Raw genomic sequence first — 16,244 nt, forward strand, 5'->3', positions numbered from 1 at the left:
GCAATCAGGCATAACCAGAAACATAAATGGGGCAATGTGTTGTATGTTTCAGAGGACAAATTATATTTATGAGGATCATGCATTATTTAGAACTACGTTGAAGAAAATATTTGAAAACCATTTTAGCATTCAGTGCCAAGATTACACTGCCAAGATTACTTAGGGTTAAACAAGATGTGAAAAGTTGATTAGTTATGTGTACCATGTCTAAAGCAAAGGGTATGGTATCTTTAAAAACAAAAAATGGAACATATGGATGAAGATGACTAAACCCTCCCCTCTCCAGTTGCAGGGCTCCATGGCTTTTGGAATTTATTTTCCAGCCTAGCTCTGATACTATTAGTGGGCGGGAAGAAAAACTCTGTTAGGAACAGAGCACATTCAGATAAGGTAGGGGACTGGGAAGGGTTTGCCCCCACTTTCCCTTATGCTTCATTTTTTATAAAAACAAAACAAAACATCAACACCCTGATGTCAATACGGTGTCTGGCTCATAAAGAGAATTGTAACTTTTTTGTGGACAGTGTATGAGTTGGACAGATGGAAGCACCACCTCTGTCTTCCTGAAACAACATGGAGACCTCTGTGGCATGGAGGCCACTGAGGTCTCTCCTCATCTAGCCCCAGAAAGGCTAGACAGCTCTTGACTCAGAAGCAGCTTCTCACATGTAACTTATGGTTTAACCAGAGCCGCTTTGACATTTGGTTTGCATCCTTGGCTGAAATGAGATGCGATTTTTCCATGCCGTTTTTGAGTGTGTGTAATAATATAAAAGATCTAATACACTCTGTCCAGTTGCACCTGCATCCAAAGACTTCTATTTGAAAATATTTGTTTTACCTTACCTCTTCAGACACAACCATAGTGATATCTCATAATCTTTCTCACATAAACAGCTACTTAAGTTCATGCATGGAGCTTGCACTGAAGTTTGAACACCCAACTTGTATGTCATAGAACTGCACCCTTCTGTTACAAAAGTAGTTAGCTGTATGGCATAAAGGTTACCATTAAAGACAAATATGTCTGAAGAACCCATGGGACCACAGGAAAAAATGCATAGTACTTTGTGTTGGAAATGTATGTGTTTACAAGGTCTGACAATCCAGTCATTATAGGGCTAACTTGTTTACCTAGCATTGCTATTGTTTAGGCTGACCTGGAAGGGAAACCTGGCACAGAGCCAATGGGGAATTAGCCCGGGAAAAGTAACTTACATTGTGATTCAGATTGGTTGTTTGTTTCAGGTGACTTCCTTTCTAGGGGCCGAGAAGAAGGACAGATTCTCCATTATCTGTGTGTAGTGTGTAACCATGATGTGAACTGTAAGCAGCTTAGAAAAGGTAGCTCTTAGGAGTTTGTTATTTTATAGGTTTCCTGTATACCTTTTACCCTTATAAATAAATAAATTTTTAAATGCAAAGAAATCTCTTCTTTCCAATAGAGCAAGATCCATTGATACTCTGAGTATTTTAAATACTTTTGACTATTTTACAACACTTTGTTGTTTGTTTAGTCCAAGATACAAAAGGGAAATACCAGAAGGACCAAGATTTTAGATTTTCAACCCTCCTATGACCAAATCTTGAATTTAAACAAACGCACAGGCTATCTGGGACATGTTTGCAAATCTCACTAAGTTCAATGTAACCGATTCCCAAGTAAGTGTACGATGAATGTCAGTGGGTGTCAGTCTCACTACATCACAGCTTCAGTGGTTGGTGAACTTTATTAAAGAGAATTAAATATGAATTTAACCTCTACATTGTTATGTCATTGAACTGGCATATTGGGTGGGCTCATGTATATGATGCAAATAATTCAACCACATTGAAACATCACCTGCTAGAAAGCCTGAAGCAAAATTCTTCTACTTTATACAAATATAAGCATCATTAAAACTGTACTCATAAGAAGAGAAGCATGGTTCTTTACATGGTTACTGTATTGTGTATATTTTCACAGAATAAAAATTTAAAAGACATGTTAATTAATAGCACCTTTTACATAAATCATCATCCCATAAACATATTTACCTAAATCGACAAGAAAACCTTAGTTTCTAAAAATACTTCTGCAAGCATACAGTACTGTATTTTTTAAAGTTGAATTTACATAGTGACCTGGTGTTTTGTCCTACAATGTGCAAATCCACAGGAAAAGTTTTGAGTTTTCATAGATGTTTAGTAACACGTCATGACTGAACAGCAATATTCTCAAGTGTAAGACTTTGCCCCATGGAAGGCAACAGCGAATTCCATTAATAGAGGTGAAAAGTGGTTAGCATTCCATAATGCAAGCACAGCATGCTTAAGTCATTCCTTGCGAGATACATCACAATGCCAATTTTTCATGGCTAGACAAATACATTAGGTTTACTGAACACCATGTAGCACCTTGTTGCAGCCATGTCTCCATACCTTTAAAGGCAAAGAGAAGGAAAGCAGGACATCAGATTTAAACCCCATCTGTGCTCTGAAGCAGAGTAATTAAGCAACAACATAGACTTAGGTTGATAAAAGCCTGTACAGTATTCAGTTTCACCAGTGTCTATTCGGTTGCTGTTTGTTTCCACCTTTCCATGCTTTCCCCCAACTTTTCGTTTTCTAGACCAGCTGCTCAGAGTCCTCCAATAAGTCATTCAAAAGGCACAGCTTGGTGTACTTTGCTTAAGAATCACAGAAGTCTGTAGCACAGTTACCATTTCCCTGGAATGGGTACACCACACTCATACCAGCCCACATAATAATATGGTGTCATATATCCAATGCGACCAAACGATACGGGCTCTTGTCGATATTGCCGATAATAACCTGCAGAGGAACCAAAATATCAAGATCAGTAGTTGCAGTGACAGTACTATCTTGTTGTGACAGAGAAGGTAGAGCAGTATGAGAAGGAACAAGGTCTAAACTAGGGATGTGTGCTCTGTATAAACTGAGCTGAAAAAATACCCGATAAATATCTTATTGGTATTTTAACAGGTTTTTTTCAGCTGATCACGGAGGGGGTTAGAGATTCAACTATCTGAAAATGGCTGCCCTGACTATAATGGTCCCCATAGGGTATAATGGAGCCCCCCAAAAAATCATGTTTCCTGATTACCATACCAATACTGGGATTCAGGAATATCAGGAAATACCAATGGGGGGGGGGTTCAATATACCTGAATCCAAAAAATACCATTTTTTGTGTGTGTGTAGATCCCTAGTCTAAACCAGTTGACAATCATTTGAAATGTCATATCCTGCCTTAACCTTAACCTTGCCAGTCCATCGTGTCATCATTTGACTGCACATGGCATTCTATCTGGCCCCTTAGATGTCAGTGTTTGAAGAAGTGCCTTTAATTCAATCCTGTTCCCAGAGAGATAAGGAAGATGCACAGGTAAATAATATCTCTTCCTTGTTTAGGCCTCCCTTGAATCTTCCAGATGTGTGGCAAGAATTAAAACATAGTACTACAGAGGGCAAGCATATATCTCTAGGGAAATTCAAAGAGGACACTGCTGCCAACTAGAAACATATCTTGGCATTGATACCTTAGTGATCTGCCATCTGGGTTCCCTACTGACGACCTGGCTCAGAAACCAAGATAGTTTGAATAACAAAGTATCCCATTCTGAAATCTTTGCTGAAATCCTTCACTCTATCAGTTCAGCACTGGTTGAAAACAAAACATTCTCCACCATTTACACAAAAAGCTTTCCATTCATCAGTTTTAGTAAAGTTCATGACATGAAAGGGCAGAGTGAATGAATGAGGGTAAGCTGGCTGCTTTTAATTCCCCCCCCCCTTAAAGCTGAGTGTTCTAGGGCAACAGCAGCATAGTGAAGGGACAGACATTACTGGGGCCAAAATAGATTTTTTTTTATTCTTAAATTTAAAATAAGTTTGAAACCAGGCACGGAAACTGCATTGCTTACCATCAGTGATCTCAACAGTAGCATTCAGTGCCCAGGACATTCCACATAGCATTCTACAGGACTAATTAGGAAAAAAATAACTTTTTCACAGTGACAAAGAGATGTAATTTGGCAGCTGTGAAAATGTAATTTCCTTGCAAAGATACTTCTTTGAGGCAAAATGACTGGTTCAGTCAAGCGGCAGACCAACAAGGAGGGCGAAACCTTAGTACTTGAGATCAGGGGTCATTTCGTAGAAAAAGAGCTAGGGGGGCTCATTAGCATAACTCATTAGCATATGCCACACCCCCTGACATCACCGGAAGTGTGTCCTCCCCACAGCCGGCGGCGACCTCCAGCAGGCACCAGCAGGGAGCTCCAGGCCCCGCCCTCCCGCACCTCCCCCGGGGGGATGGCGCCCCCCCGCGTCCCCCCCCCAAATGACCCCTGCTTGAGATCAAAATTAGGACAAGAAATCAGCCGGCATGGGGTTAACACTGAAAAAAGATCAATATTTGATAGTGATATCCCTGAAACACTTAGCCCCCTGGTGTACACGTGTATACCAGAGTGTGGGCCTGGAATTGAGAGGAGCCTGAATTAAAGTGCCAGAGGAGGAAAGGAATGCAGGGCAGCTCCTATATCAATCATGCAAAAACCCACTCCAATAAGGATTGGACTGAAGGCCATTTGCCCCAAGGACCTCAGAATCACCTCCCAGATCATTTGATCCAAACTAATGACCCAGATTTCCAAAACAGTAAGTGACAGGCCAATTCCTGCAACTTCTTCCCTATCTCAACAACTGGACAGGAGGATTCCTGCCCTTCCCCAGTCATGACAGGCACCCGGCCATGTCTAACTTCCACATCTCCTCAAAAGAACACTTTAGACACTCTCCATGCAAAAGCAGGAAACTCTCCCCTACCATGTAGACAAAGGATTTCTTTTTAGGCTGGCTCATTTTTGAAAAATCACATTTTTATTATCCTCACATTCTGATTATCCCCTTCCTGTCCTCATCCCAAGCAAAAAGGTATAAAAAGTTACCTCTCAGGTCCAATTTTTGGTAGCAGGCTTTGAACTTATCCTGTTACATGAGACTTACGGTTGGCCCCTCATCTCTCCGATCTCAACTCTCCACTCCATGGACCTGCCCCTGCACTACCCTCCCCCACCTGGTCAGTTTCAGCTTTCGAAGAAACTTTTTCACATTGCTGAAGACAACTCCCCCCCCCCCACTTCTCTTGAGGAACAGTCTCATATGTCTCCTTCTCTTTTACAGGTTTATTCCCCTTTTTAGGCAGGCAGGTTCTCTAGGGAAAGGTTTTTGTGCTTTATTTGCTGTTTTGCATTTTTCCATTCTGTAACTTTTATTTTGCATAAATTAATTTGGTTTCTTTTCTGTTTATAAAATAAATGCCTCATCTGTTTAAAAGTCTTTCCCCCCTTGTTTTTCCAAGTGATGATCTTGGAAATGCACAAAGATCCCAAGTATTTAGATGCCTAAAATACACATTTGTTTCATGCTAGCAAGGGGATGGCTTTGCCATTACAGCCCTGACACGTGTGCACTGATTTGGGTAACAATAGTTCTTTCTCTATCTGTAGAAAGATTTTTGACTGCTGAAAGCATTAGCAGATTGTCAGCACTTTTTTCCACATATGTGGTACATTCTCTGAAATGCTGATCGCAGTGCCAATTCCACACTTTCCTTGTGTTTCATATTTCTGCTTCTTAGAACTCTCCGTGCAGAGCTGGACTAACCGCCCTTGTTTAGAAAGCAAAGCACTGTATTACCCTATGACTTTGAATTAACAATTTACAGCACAGAATTAACCTAACGAATGGCATGATGTATTCCTTGACTACAGTTTCATTTGAGAACCATAGCACAAGCTGCTTAGAATCCAGTCTATAACGTGTGTGATGAAGCTCCCCAGCACGAAATACATTTCCTCTCACTTTCTTTTACCTTGAATAGTAGGCAGAGCTTCGACATATGATTGCGGCCCTGTTCTTCCATCCAAGTGTGAGTCCACAAACTGGCAATGATCTTCACCTCTTCCCCAACTATCCCCAATGCTATAGAATGTATCTGAAAAGTAATATGGGTGGTTAAAAATGTATAACTGCTCAAACTCAAAAAGTGCATTTATTGAATGTGCAGAAAGAGACTCCTGCCCATAATTACTGATACTGGATTAGGTTCCTCATATGCCAAGGGTTGCTTTTTATGGAAAAAATCTCTCTCTCTCTGTGATCCTGCACCTCACAAACCATCGCAAAGATAGACAGTGCCTATCATCTGCTTGAGAGAGGGAAAGGTTCCTGTAGGTCCCTCCTCATTGCCCTTCAATATGTTGATCAGAACCAGCAGTACCAAACATATCCCTGGTAGAGAATATCCCCTCTTCAAAGCCTCTGGACTGGGGCAATGAACTGTTATGGCCTTGTTTTACTCAACTCTGACTATCCCCAAAGGCACAATGTAAAGGGATCCTGTTGAGGCTAGCAGTTTTCATATCATGTGAAGAGTTCTGTTAACTTTTAGAAATGCATAAAAAATTCCTATACAGATTTCTGTGCATCTTCATCTGGCTCTTTAAGAATGTAAGAAGCATCTGATATAAATAGTTTGTCCCAACAGTCAATCATAACACAGAGATATCTCTGTCATGGAACGGCAAGTAGAAGCTCAGACAGAACATTAATCTCAAAATGATGGGTAGAGATCTTTAAAGTGAGATTCGATATTTATATGTATTTCTAAAATAAGACGAGTATTAAGTAAAAAAAATCTGTTGGAACAGTTTGAAAAGTCAAGAAACTAGCAGTGCTTTGCCCAACATTCCTGTATTCAGTAAAACAGATTTGTACGTCTCCTACTGGCTGAGAACTTGGGTTCAAAGTCTTTTCTAAACAAAGGCCCCAGTCACACGAAAGGTTTTGGGCTGGGAGAGGGACAGATCAGGGGCGCAGCAAACGTGTGCGATCCCACCGCAACATCTGGGAAAAGTTGTGCGCCCATCCCCGATCCGGCCCTTTTGGCCGAAAAACCGCATCAACCAGAACGGCTGCAGCAAGCGCAGCCATGGGATTGCCGGCGTGTCCTTCTGCCGGCGCATCCCCGGCTCCTGCCCGAACTGAGCATGCCGGGGAGCAATTGCGCGGCGGCTCACCGGATCTGTATGATCCCGCCGCCGTATGCCTATTTTGGTGTGGCTTTTAAAAGCCGCACTTTTGCCCGACTTTTTTTTCCCGTGTGCCATGGCTTTCAGAGCTGAAGACTTGACCACTGCATTCAGAGCAATTGCTACAGGGCAGCACTTTATCATCCCCTTACAGATCAAAAGAATGTGGGGTGGGGGGAGTAAATGAAATTGGATTGAACCCTGATATTGTATCTATTGTTCTCTGGTGGGCTGCTCTTTATTTTGAGTTGTTTTCATCTAAGAAACATGTTTACTCTACTCTAGTACTTCCTTTAATAAGATTAAGTTGCCAACTCGTGAGCAGGCCTCTAGTGAACATAAGCCTATATAATTTTCAAGTATATTAATAGATTTCGCTTTTAAGAACTTAAACTGTTATGGAGATAAGAGCAAGAGTCCAGTAGCACCTTAAAGACTAACAAAATATGTGGCAAGGTATGAGCTTTTGTGAGTCACTGCTCACTTCATTCAAAGTTGTGTAGATGATACAATTAAACAGTGACTACACATGCCTAGTTCTCATTAAGGTAGTAAACCTATGTTCAGGCTGTATCATAGTAGAATGCAAGTGCAGCTCATATAACCGAATGTTTCTCTACATACACAAAAATCCTGCAAATGAGAATATAGCAGATCTTAGTGAACTGATCCTTCTAGTATCAGCACTGTAAATACAAACCTCTTAGGTCATCACTGAGGTATATCTTGTATCTCAAAGAGTTACAAAGGACAACACCTACAAACTTCCGATACCACGTCCGTTTCACATATTGTTTGCCACTGCATTCGGAGTATGTGGGATCATACTTAAAGGTGAATGGGATCCAGATCGGTTCACCACCTGAAATGTAACATTAAAGAATACACCTGAACCTGTTGTTCTATTGTAAGAATGTATTTTAAAATCAAACTTAGCATCTGGATCCTGAGCACATTTACTTCGGTCCTGAGTGCATTTACCTAAAAGTCTGTTCATTTAATACAGTTTTCTTTCAAGTAAATGTGTTTAGGTTTACCAACTAATGCTCATATTTAATATGTCGTTCTTGCACCTCCCTGCTCATTAGCCTGCCTCAGTTGCTGAGTCCGCCTCCATCCTGCAGTGGGTGCTGAGCTGCACGTGGTGTAACCTCCTTTCATCCTGGGCACCCCACCTGTAGGGAACTTTGTTTCCCAGCCAGAGGATGAGACAGCAGTCAAAAGTACAGGCAGGGAGGAGTCAGTGTAATGAGCAATGAGAATTATTCTCTGATATTTTGTGCTTGATTTCAACTTAACACTCCCTTGCCCTTTTATCATCATCATCATGTTCAGGGCATGGCGGTACACTCAACACAGGGTCACTGCCATATAACTGTTTAATAAGGATTTAGTTCACTATAGGTTTTAAACTTTTTACTCTTGATAGAGCAATACCAGCATCAAGGTCCCTCTTCCCATAGCAGATTTTGTGATCAGACAATAGGCACTAGAGACTTTTAAATCTAATCATTTCAGTTTACACAGGTGTGGGTTGGGCTATAAAAACAGCCAGTGCAGACTCAAGCTGTAAACAGATCAAATGATAAAGTCTACCTTGTTTTTATAATTGCTTTGTAATTTTATCCATGCAAGAGAAAGGTAATCTGCTGGATGGAAAATGCATGTGTGAAAGTTGTTTATTTCTTTCAAAGCATTTCCCTGTGTGTTCTGTCTCTTATGTGACTGGTAACTGTTGCAAAGCATGGGAACCACATTTTTAAGGGGCGGGGTTGCTTTGTCCTTCCTCGTAAAAGATTCTTTGTCCCTATAAAGAAGCATGCTATAATCCTGTAAACACAAAAAATCATGAATAACATGCAAGAATAGTCCTATTTAACTCTACAGAAAATGAGTTTTATACAAATGATTTGAGCTTAATAGGGCTTCTTTTGTTAGGGAAGTTTCTCACATGTGCCATTTTTGCCAGCATTTCAGCTAGAATATTCTCTATGCACATAAAACAATGAAGTGTTCATGGAAAGAAAACTATACAATGCATTTGAATCACAGCACTCAACATTGCCTTGCTATTCATCAGCCAGCAGATCCCTGAAGAAATCTCATTGAAATCAAGCAAAGTTTGCAACAGTTGCTGCTGCGGAGCATCCCATATGCTTTTTATTATATACCCAAGCTTGCTTAGGAGAATTATTTGGCACTAGAAAAGTTTTTAATATTAAATGTGAAAACACTGGGCAATTTTGAACATTCCAAATCATAATCTTAAGCCATAACATAATATAGTATAACGTAATATTTTGCTTCACATTTACAATTGGAAAAATCTGTCCTTCTTATAGCCATATTAGATATCAGGTAGATTAACATTTTTAAAAGAGTGGTTTTTAAAATCTCCTTCCCTCAGGGAATCCTGGGTACACAGCAAAATATCTCCATCAGGAGCTGACTCCCAGTTTATCCCTCTGACTCCTGTGCCAAGGACGCTGTGCATTTCAGCCATGCCAACACCAGCAGACGGCAGTAGACTCTTGGCCATGCTGTACATACATATTGAGTTCAGATAGGGCCCTAGCTAGAATTCCTGGGCCTCGTGTTACAAAACTGAGGTGTAAGCTCCACATTACACTCAAAATAGTCCCACCAGCCCATTTAGATGAGGAAAAGTTACTTTCAACGGAAATGATGGGGAAGGGAGAAAGGACATCCTTTTCCTGCTGGACACTTCTCTATTCCTAAATAATTTCTAAGGGTCTTTGTTTTCCTTGTGGGAATGGTTTCTTTACATTCCAAAGACACACGAAGGAAAGACCACTGCAAGCAGGAAGACAGTGGTTAGGGAAAGGGTGAATCTAATATATAATACATTTGTATCCAACCAGTAAGCTCAGGATGGCACACATGGCTCTCTCCTCTTCTCCCCAGAAGAACCTTTCCCTGTTCTAAAGAGGCTACTGATAGCATGTGGTTCTGCACCTGTCAAACTGGCTTTGAACACCTGCCACAGCAGCAGGGGCCCCTGGAATGAGAGGAATCAGCCACAGGGCCCCTTCTCTGGGCTGCTGACTGCCTGGCCCACACATTTTCTGCTCCCTTCCCATCATCCCACTTATCCACTGGGTGGATGGGGTTTGACAATGCCACCAACCTGGATTTGCAGGATTTGCATTACTGAATAGGGGACTGAAGTTACCCTTCCTTTCACCCTTTGATTCCCTTAGCAGAGACCCTTTTTATTGTAAGAGGAAGCAGTCCGGCTCTGCCACTGAGCCTGAGGAATAAAGAAAACTCCCAGTAAGGTTTGAAAACCCTTTTTTAAAAATGGATTACATTTAAAATAGAAAAGGTCAAAAAGTACAAAAAAGCAAGCACTCTAATGTAATAGGGTTAAGGTTATCAGGCAAAGAGAAATAAATACAAGTTTCATAACTCATAGGAACTTAACTGTGCTTGGCTAAAACAAGCTGGCCTGGCCCATGCCTCCCCAGCACGAGGCCACACCTCCCGTTCGCAGCAGCCACCCTGTGCTTACCAATTTTCAAGACAAAATAATACCTGAGAACAGCTGAAACTTACCTGGTGGTCTGACAATAAGCAGGGGATTGTCTGTAAGAAGGGAAGAAGAAAGCGACGGAATTGTTTATTCTGAGGATTTATATCTCGTGTAGCCAAAATGAACAAGATTTTGCACATAAATAAGTTGACTGATAGCGTATTTTTTGATTCCAAGTAAAATAGACCACAGACAATCCACAATATTCTGTTGTCTTACAAGAAAGTATTTAATATTACTCTTTTTTAAAAAAAAAGTATTAAGTGCCTAACAAACATCTTTGACTTTTATTTCTGGAAGTGAAATTTAATGTCCACAGTTATGAAAGGGGTCCTCCCCAGCACAGCCACAAGTTTCTTAAATAATTCAGTGGATCCATTAAAATAAAAGTGAAAAGAACAGCGGCTTTCCCCACAATTAAGCTGATTGCACAGAATCGGGGAGGTGCACAAAATTCCGATTTATTGATTAACTAGGCATAAGGCTCGTTGTGGAAATAAATACAACGCGCTCTAGGAAGAGGCTCTGGGGGAGTGCCTCGGCCTTGGGCACTCAGCGTCAATTTGCTGTGGCGATCTCAGCAGGGTATAATGACAGAGAGTCCACCATTTTCTCCTGGGGAACTGATCTCTGCCATCTGAAAAGCAGTTGTAATTCTGCGTGATCTCCATCCCTCTGCTGGAGACTGGCAAGAATGGTTCCCCATGAGGGAATGGCTGGCTTGGAGGGTGGAGTCTATGGCATCACACCTGTCTGAGATCCCACTGCTCCTCAAACCTCACCCTCTCCAGGCTCCACCCCTCAAATCTCCAGGAATTTCCCACCTGGAGTTGGCAACCCTATATCTCTCCCAGCCAACCGTCAACCTACCATTATTTGCCCCCTGGCTTCAGCTTTCCATCTCCTCCCCGTCCCTCCTAGAGAGCAGGTGTAATTCTGAGTGTTCTCCAGCCCCCACCTGGAGATTGGCAGCAATGGTTCCCCATGAGGGATGGCTGGCTTGGAGGGTGGAGTCTATGGCATTGCACCTGTCTGAGGTCCCACCCCTCCTCAAATCTTACCCTCTCCATCCCTCAAATATCCAGGAATTTCCCACCTGGATTTGGCAACCCTATCAGGACTGGCTCCAATGAGTTTTCTCCCAAAGGCAAAAACAGATGTGGATAGGGTCTTTTACTGACAGAACCTGGTTGCCTAGCAACAGGCACTGAGGAGAAAGTACAGTGGGTGGGGAGGGGGCTGAAAGTCCTTTTTTTTTTTAATGACAGAAGTTGGTTGCCTACCAAGAGCCATTGAGGGGACAGTGAGTCACAGTTAGGCCCACACAGGAGCCAAGAGAGAGCCCGGCTTTCCAGGAGCCGCAGCTCATTTCCTCCAGGCCAGACCCTCCCTGGCGCTGCCGCTGCTGCTGAAGGAAGGTGGGGGAGCCGTTTAAAGGCACTGGGCAGCCTTCTCTGAGGTGCAGCCACTGAGCTATCGCCCTGATAAAGTGCTGGCCTTGCGGCCAAGGGAAAGGGGCCGCGAGGGGCAGTGAAGGTGAGTGCTTCTCCTGCTTGCTGCTGCTTGCTAGGTCTGCCTCCTTCTCCCCCGTGGAGGGGTCGCTGCTCCCTCAGCAGAGCATCTATCCCCTTCGCCGGCTCCCTCCAGACTGAGAGCAAAACGCTGGCTGCCAGCTCAGTGGGCAGGGCCGAGCCAACACAGCAAGGCAATGCAGCCAGGGGGTTGGGAGTTCGCAAGATGGGCAGCTGAGCGGGCGAAAGGCTGTGGAAGCGTGTCCAGGAATCACACCAAAACATTTTTATATATAAGGAGAGATAGCTTGAGATCATATAAAAGACCAAGCCAGTCTGCTGTTTGAATGGGAAAAGACGATGGTCTAGCCCCACAACAAGTATAGCAGGAAGCATGCCAGCTATTTGAACAGGGAATGATACTAAGCAATAGCTCAGTACAGTGATGACAAGCAAGTCATATGGAAAAATTATAATCAGAAATAGCCCTGTGCATATGAAACAACTAAGTTGAATGAGGAACAGTGACAGCCAAAATAAAAATTTGGAAAATCCTGTCGTATTTTTATGGACAACTGTCCTGAACATGGCATGTAGCTTTTCAGAGAGGCCAAGACATTTATGGAAATAATTCGGGAAGGTTTCATATGTCCATATGATGTTTTTGAAAAGAAAAATACTCCTCTGTAACACATTTGCCCATTACAAGGGCTGTTTACTTGCATTTGAAACTTTTACTTTCAAAAACATATTTTTGAGGGATAAAAGTATGCCTGAATTCTAAGGCAGGAAGCCTAGAATCAAATTATAACCTGGGGTGGGGAGGGGATTTTAAAAAGTGTTGTGCTACTATGGCAAGAGAAGCCAGTAAGCATCCTGAGTTAGTTTAGGAAAGAATGTAGTTTGTAATTTAAAAGTGCCAAATGAAAAAGCAAAAATAAGATGGAAAAATAAGAATTTAACAAGCCATGCTTAAAAAAAAAAATCTCAACCTTTTCGAGTTCTTATCCTCCAAAATAAGTGTCAGAAACAAGCTTCAAAAGAGGGGGGGGGACTGAAGTGGAAAAAGTTTTCCCAAGTTTCTCCAAGTGACAATTATTTCCAACTGTTCACAATTAATTAAGTAACTTTCAAATGCTTTGCCAATCTAGCAAAAACAAATGCAACTTACTCTTTCTTTTTTCTGAATTTAACCTTCTATACTTCTATTATCAGGACAGTAAAGACCACTTTGAAAGCAGTTTAGCCATTCAGCAACAATTGTTAAAACTTGGCTTGCTGTTTTAGATGTTGCAGAAGATACATTACTTGCTGATTCCTGTTTTTAGCTTGAGGTAGTTGCGAGCCCTGGGAGGTCATCCTGTTTTTGCTAGGTAAGTGTTTAACCCACTGATTATGCAACAAACTACCAGTAACTCCAGTGTATTTTTCCAAACATGTGTTGTTAAAACATTTGTCTGGCTGCTACCTGAGAACCTGTGAATAGCTGCCACCTGGTTCAAGTACCGGCCTTTCTGCCCTGCCAGAAAACTTTGGTGCCTGGAAAATTATATTGCTTCTGGAATTACTTTGTTCCTGAATTCTGCACCATCACCTGTCTAGCACCTTTGTATCAGATGTGCCTGGCTCTATTCCAGTTCTTGCCCGGATCTTCTAGTCTAGTTGGTAACATTTAGCAGCTCTCACATGACAATCTCCCAGAGTACTCAGGTCATTGCTGGTCTCACAGAGGGAAGTGCTCAGGCAGATGCATATCTTGTACAAAGAACAGCATCTTCGCATGTGAGCTGCACAAACGACAGCTACATAATTGGCATGGCTGCAAAAAGGGAACCGGAGGGCTCCACAATTATACAGACCACGGCACTGTAGGTACTGTTCCCACATGGAGGCAGTCGTTCATATAGGGCTGTTTCCTTGAGAGCCCAGCAACAGCCCAGTGTGCTCTCAGAGCTGGCCTCACTGGAGTCACCAGATGTATGAACTCAGCTATAGTCCACACAGAGTCTGGCTCTGATTCTGTGGCATGAATCCAAAGCCAGTGTCTAGCTTTTCTCTTCTAGTTTTGCTGCAAAACTTGGTTTACTGATCTGAACTGCAATTCTGCTGGCAATTTTGTCTCCATGAATCACACCTTGTGCCATATTTTGATCTAAGACTACATTAATAAAAGCTGCAGGCTTCCTCCTTTCCCTTATTCATGGACTTGTCCTAACTTGCTCTTTAAGTATTTCCCACTCCTGAAAAACAGCCTTATTCTCCCCTGTCTTGATTTCCTTAGTCATTAGATGAACTCTAGGCTTTTTTTAACATAGAGTTTCATAATTATGTACTTTTAATAATATATTTCTGGATTTTGACTGTAACAACCTACCCTGTGGCTTCAGGTGAATATAAGATGACAAATCTAAGAATACTAGAAAAGTCACTGAAAGATTACTTGGCCCTGGTTCCAGACAAATATAATTATTTATAGCTCTGGACCCACTGAAGTTAGGGTTGCCAAGTCAAAAAAACTCACCGGCGGGGGAGCCTCGCTGGGCTCCGGGAGCCGTCCTCGGATGCGCGCGCGCCGGACATGACGCACGACGTCGATCATGTTGGGGGCATGGCCCGGATTGTCAGAGGGAAAACCATAGAGTTTTCCCTCTGATGATCTGGGCCACGCTTCCAACGTGGTTGACGTGGTTGCGTCACCTCTGGTGATGCAGCCATGCTGCACTTCGGGGGGCGGAGTTCCCCCCGGGGCCTGATTCCGCAGCGGCGGAAATCGGGCCTCCAAAGTGGGGGTTTACCCGCCCCCGCCCCCACTTGGCAGCCCTAACTGAAGTTCATGGAGGTTTGTAAGAAAGAGCTCAGCTAGGGTACAGCGAACTGTATGGAATCAAATCATAGAATCATAGAGTTTATAGGTACCTCCATCTAGTCCAACCCCCTGCAAATGCAGGAAATTCACAAATACCTCCTCCCCAGACCCCCAGTGACCACTGCTGCATGCCCAGAAGATAAAAAAACAACAACCCAGGATCTCCAGCCAAACTAGCCTAGAGAAAAATTGCTTCCTGACCCCAAAGTGGTAATCAGCATTTCCCTGGGTGTGTAAGAAAGGGCCATGAAAACTAAGCACTGATGCAACCCTTGCTGCCCTCCCTCTCATGATCTGACGTGTAGTAATGATTGTGAAATCATGGCAGTAGAAAATGTACAACTGTTATTTTGCACTTGCACCAGATTTGACTTCTACCATTAAGGAACCCGTTTCAAGTGAAAAATGTAATTTTATGCCATCATACCAGATTCTGTAACAAAGGAGACTGATGAACTTATTGGTCCATAGCCATAAAGATTCTTCGCTTGGACTTTGAAGTAATACCTATAACAAAGAAAAGGAGACAGAAACATCAAACATCCATGAAAATTACAGTAAATCCCAGGCATCAGACTGTTACTAAAGGAAGAAACCAGTTGCTGGGAGTTCCACTGAATTCACATTGCATTACTGCCTATCTCTTGATTAGGATTTCATCATAAAGTTTTGCTTGGCACTGAAGACCTGCGATAGCTAACAAAGTCTGGGAAATGTCAGCTTACGGCAATAGGAGCAGCGTGGCAGAAAGAACAGACGTATGAACGGAAGAAGAAGAGTTTTCGGGGAATGTAAATATATAGAGAGAGAATGTCAAAAACTGTTTTGTATTACAGTTCTGAAAGATGCCTTTCTCCCCTCCTCACATAATTGGCAGCTGTGATCTTACAGAATTTTCACAAATACTAACTTCTGCCAGGGAACACATTCATTAGCGCTAAAGACTGTGCAAATATTCTTAGTTAGATTTACATTTGTATAGGAGCCCATGTGCAGCTGTTTTCTTGTCTTATGAGAGTCTTCTCATCCAACAGGGAGTGCTGTGTCAAACACCTCACCTTTGTACAACAAGGAACTAACTATGCAGCTCCAGGCCATGGATCAGGAGTACTGTGAGAGGAGTCTGAGTAGCAGCTGGAGCAAACACTGTGTAGCGCACTCAACAAAGACTCCACTCACTGTAACAAAGCCTGTGTGTTCTCTTGAATAATCTG

At 42.5% G+C, this 16,244-nt stretch overlaps 1 protein-coding gene across 1 annotated transcript in view; it reads right to left on the bottom strand.

Annotated features, from left to right (window-relative positions):
- Nucleotides 1-2,064: 2,064 nt before the first annotated feature.
- The window catches only part of FNDC1 (fibronectin type III domain containing 1), a 102,344-nt gene continuing 88,164 nt past the window's right edge, over nucleotides 2,065-16,244 (bottom strand). Inside the window, exons 15-19 of the mRNA XM_015406786.1 lie at nucleotides 15,458-15,537; nucleotides 10,677-10,706; nucleotides 7,801-7,962; nucleotides 5,882-6,004; nucleotides 2,065-2,814 (exon numbers count right to left, since the gene is read on the bottom strand). Of these exons, the coding sequence (XP_015262272.1) occupies nucleotides 2,699-2,814; nucleotides 5,882-6,004; nucleotides 7,801-7,962; nucleotides 10,677-10,706; nucleotides 15,458-15,537 (511 nt within the window). The 3' untranslated portion in view covers nucleotides 2,065-2,698. The remainder of the gene's footprint in view (nucleotides 2,815-5,881; nucleotides 6,005-7,800; nucleotides 7,963-10,676; nucleotides 10,707-15,457; nucleotides 15,538-16,244) is intronic.

This window comes from Gekko japonicus, unplaced genomic scaffold, assembly GCF_001447785.1.
Source record: "Gekko japonicus isolate JY-2015 unplaced genomic scaffold, Gekko_japonicus_V1.1 scaffold655, whole genome shotgun sequence".
Lineage (NCBI taxonomy): Eukaryota > Metazoa > Chordata > Lepidosauria > Squamata > Gekkonidae > Gekko > Gekko japonicus.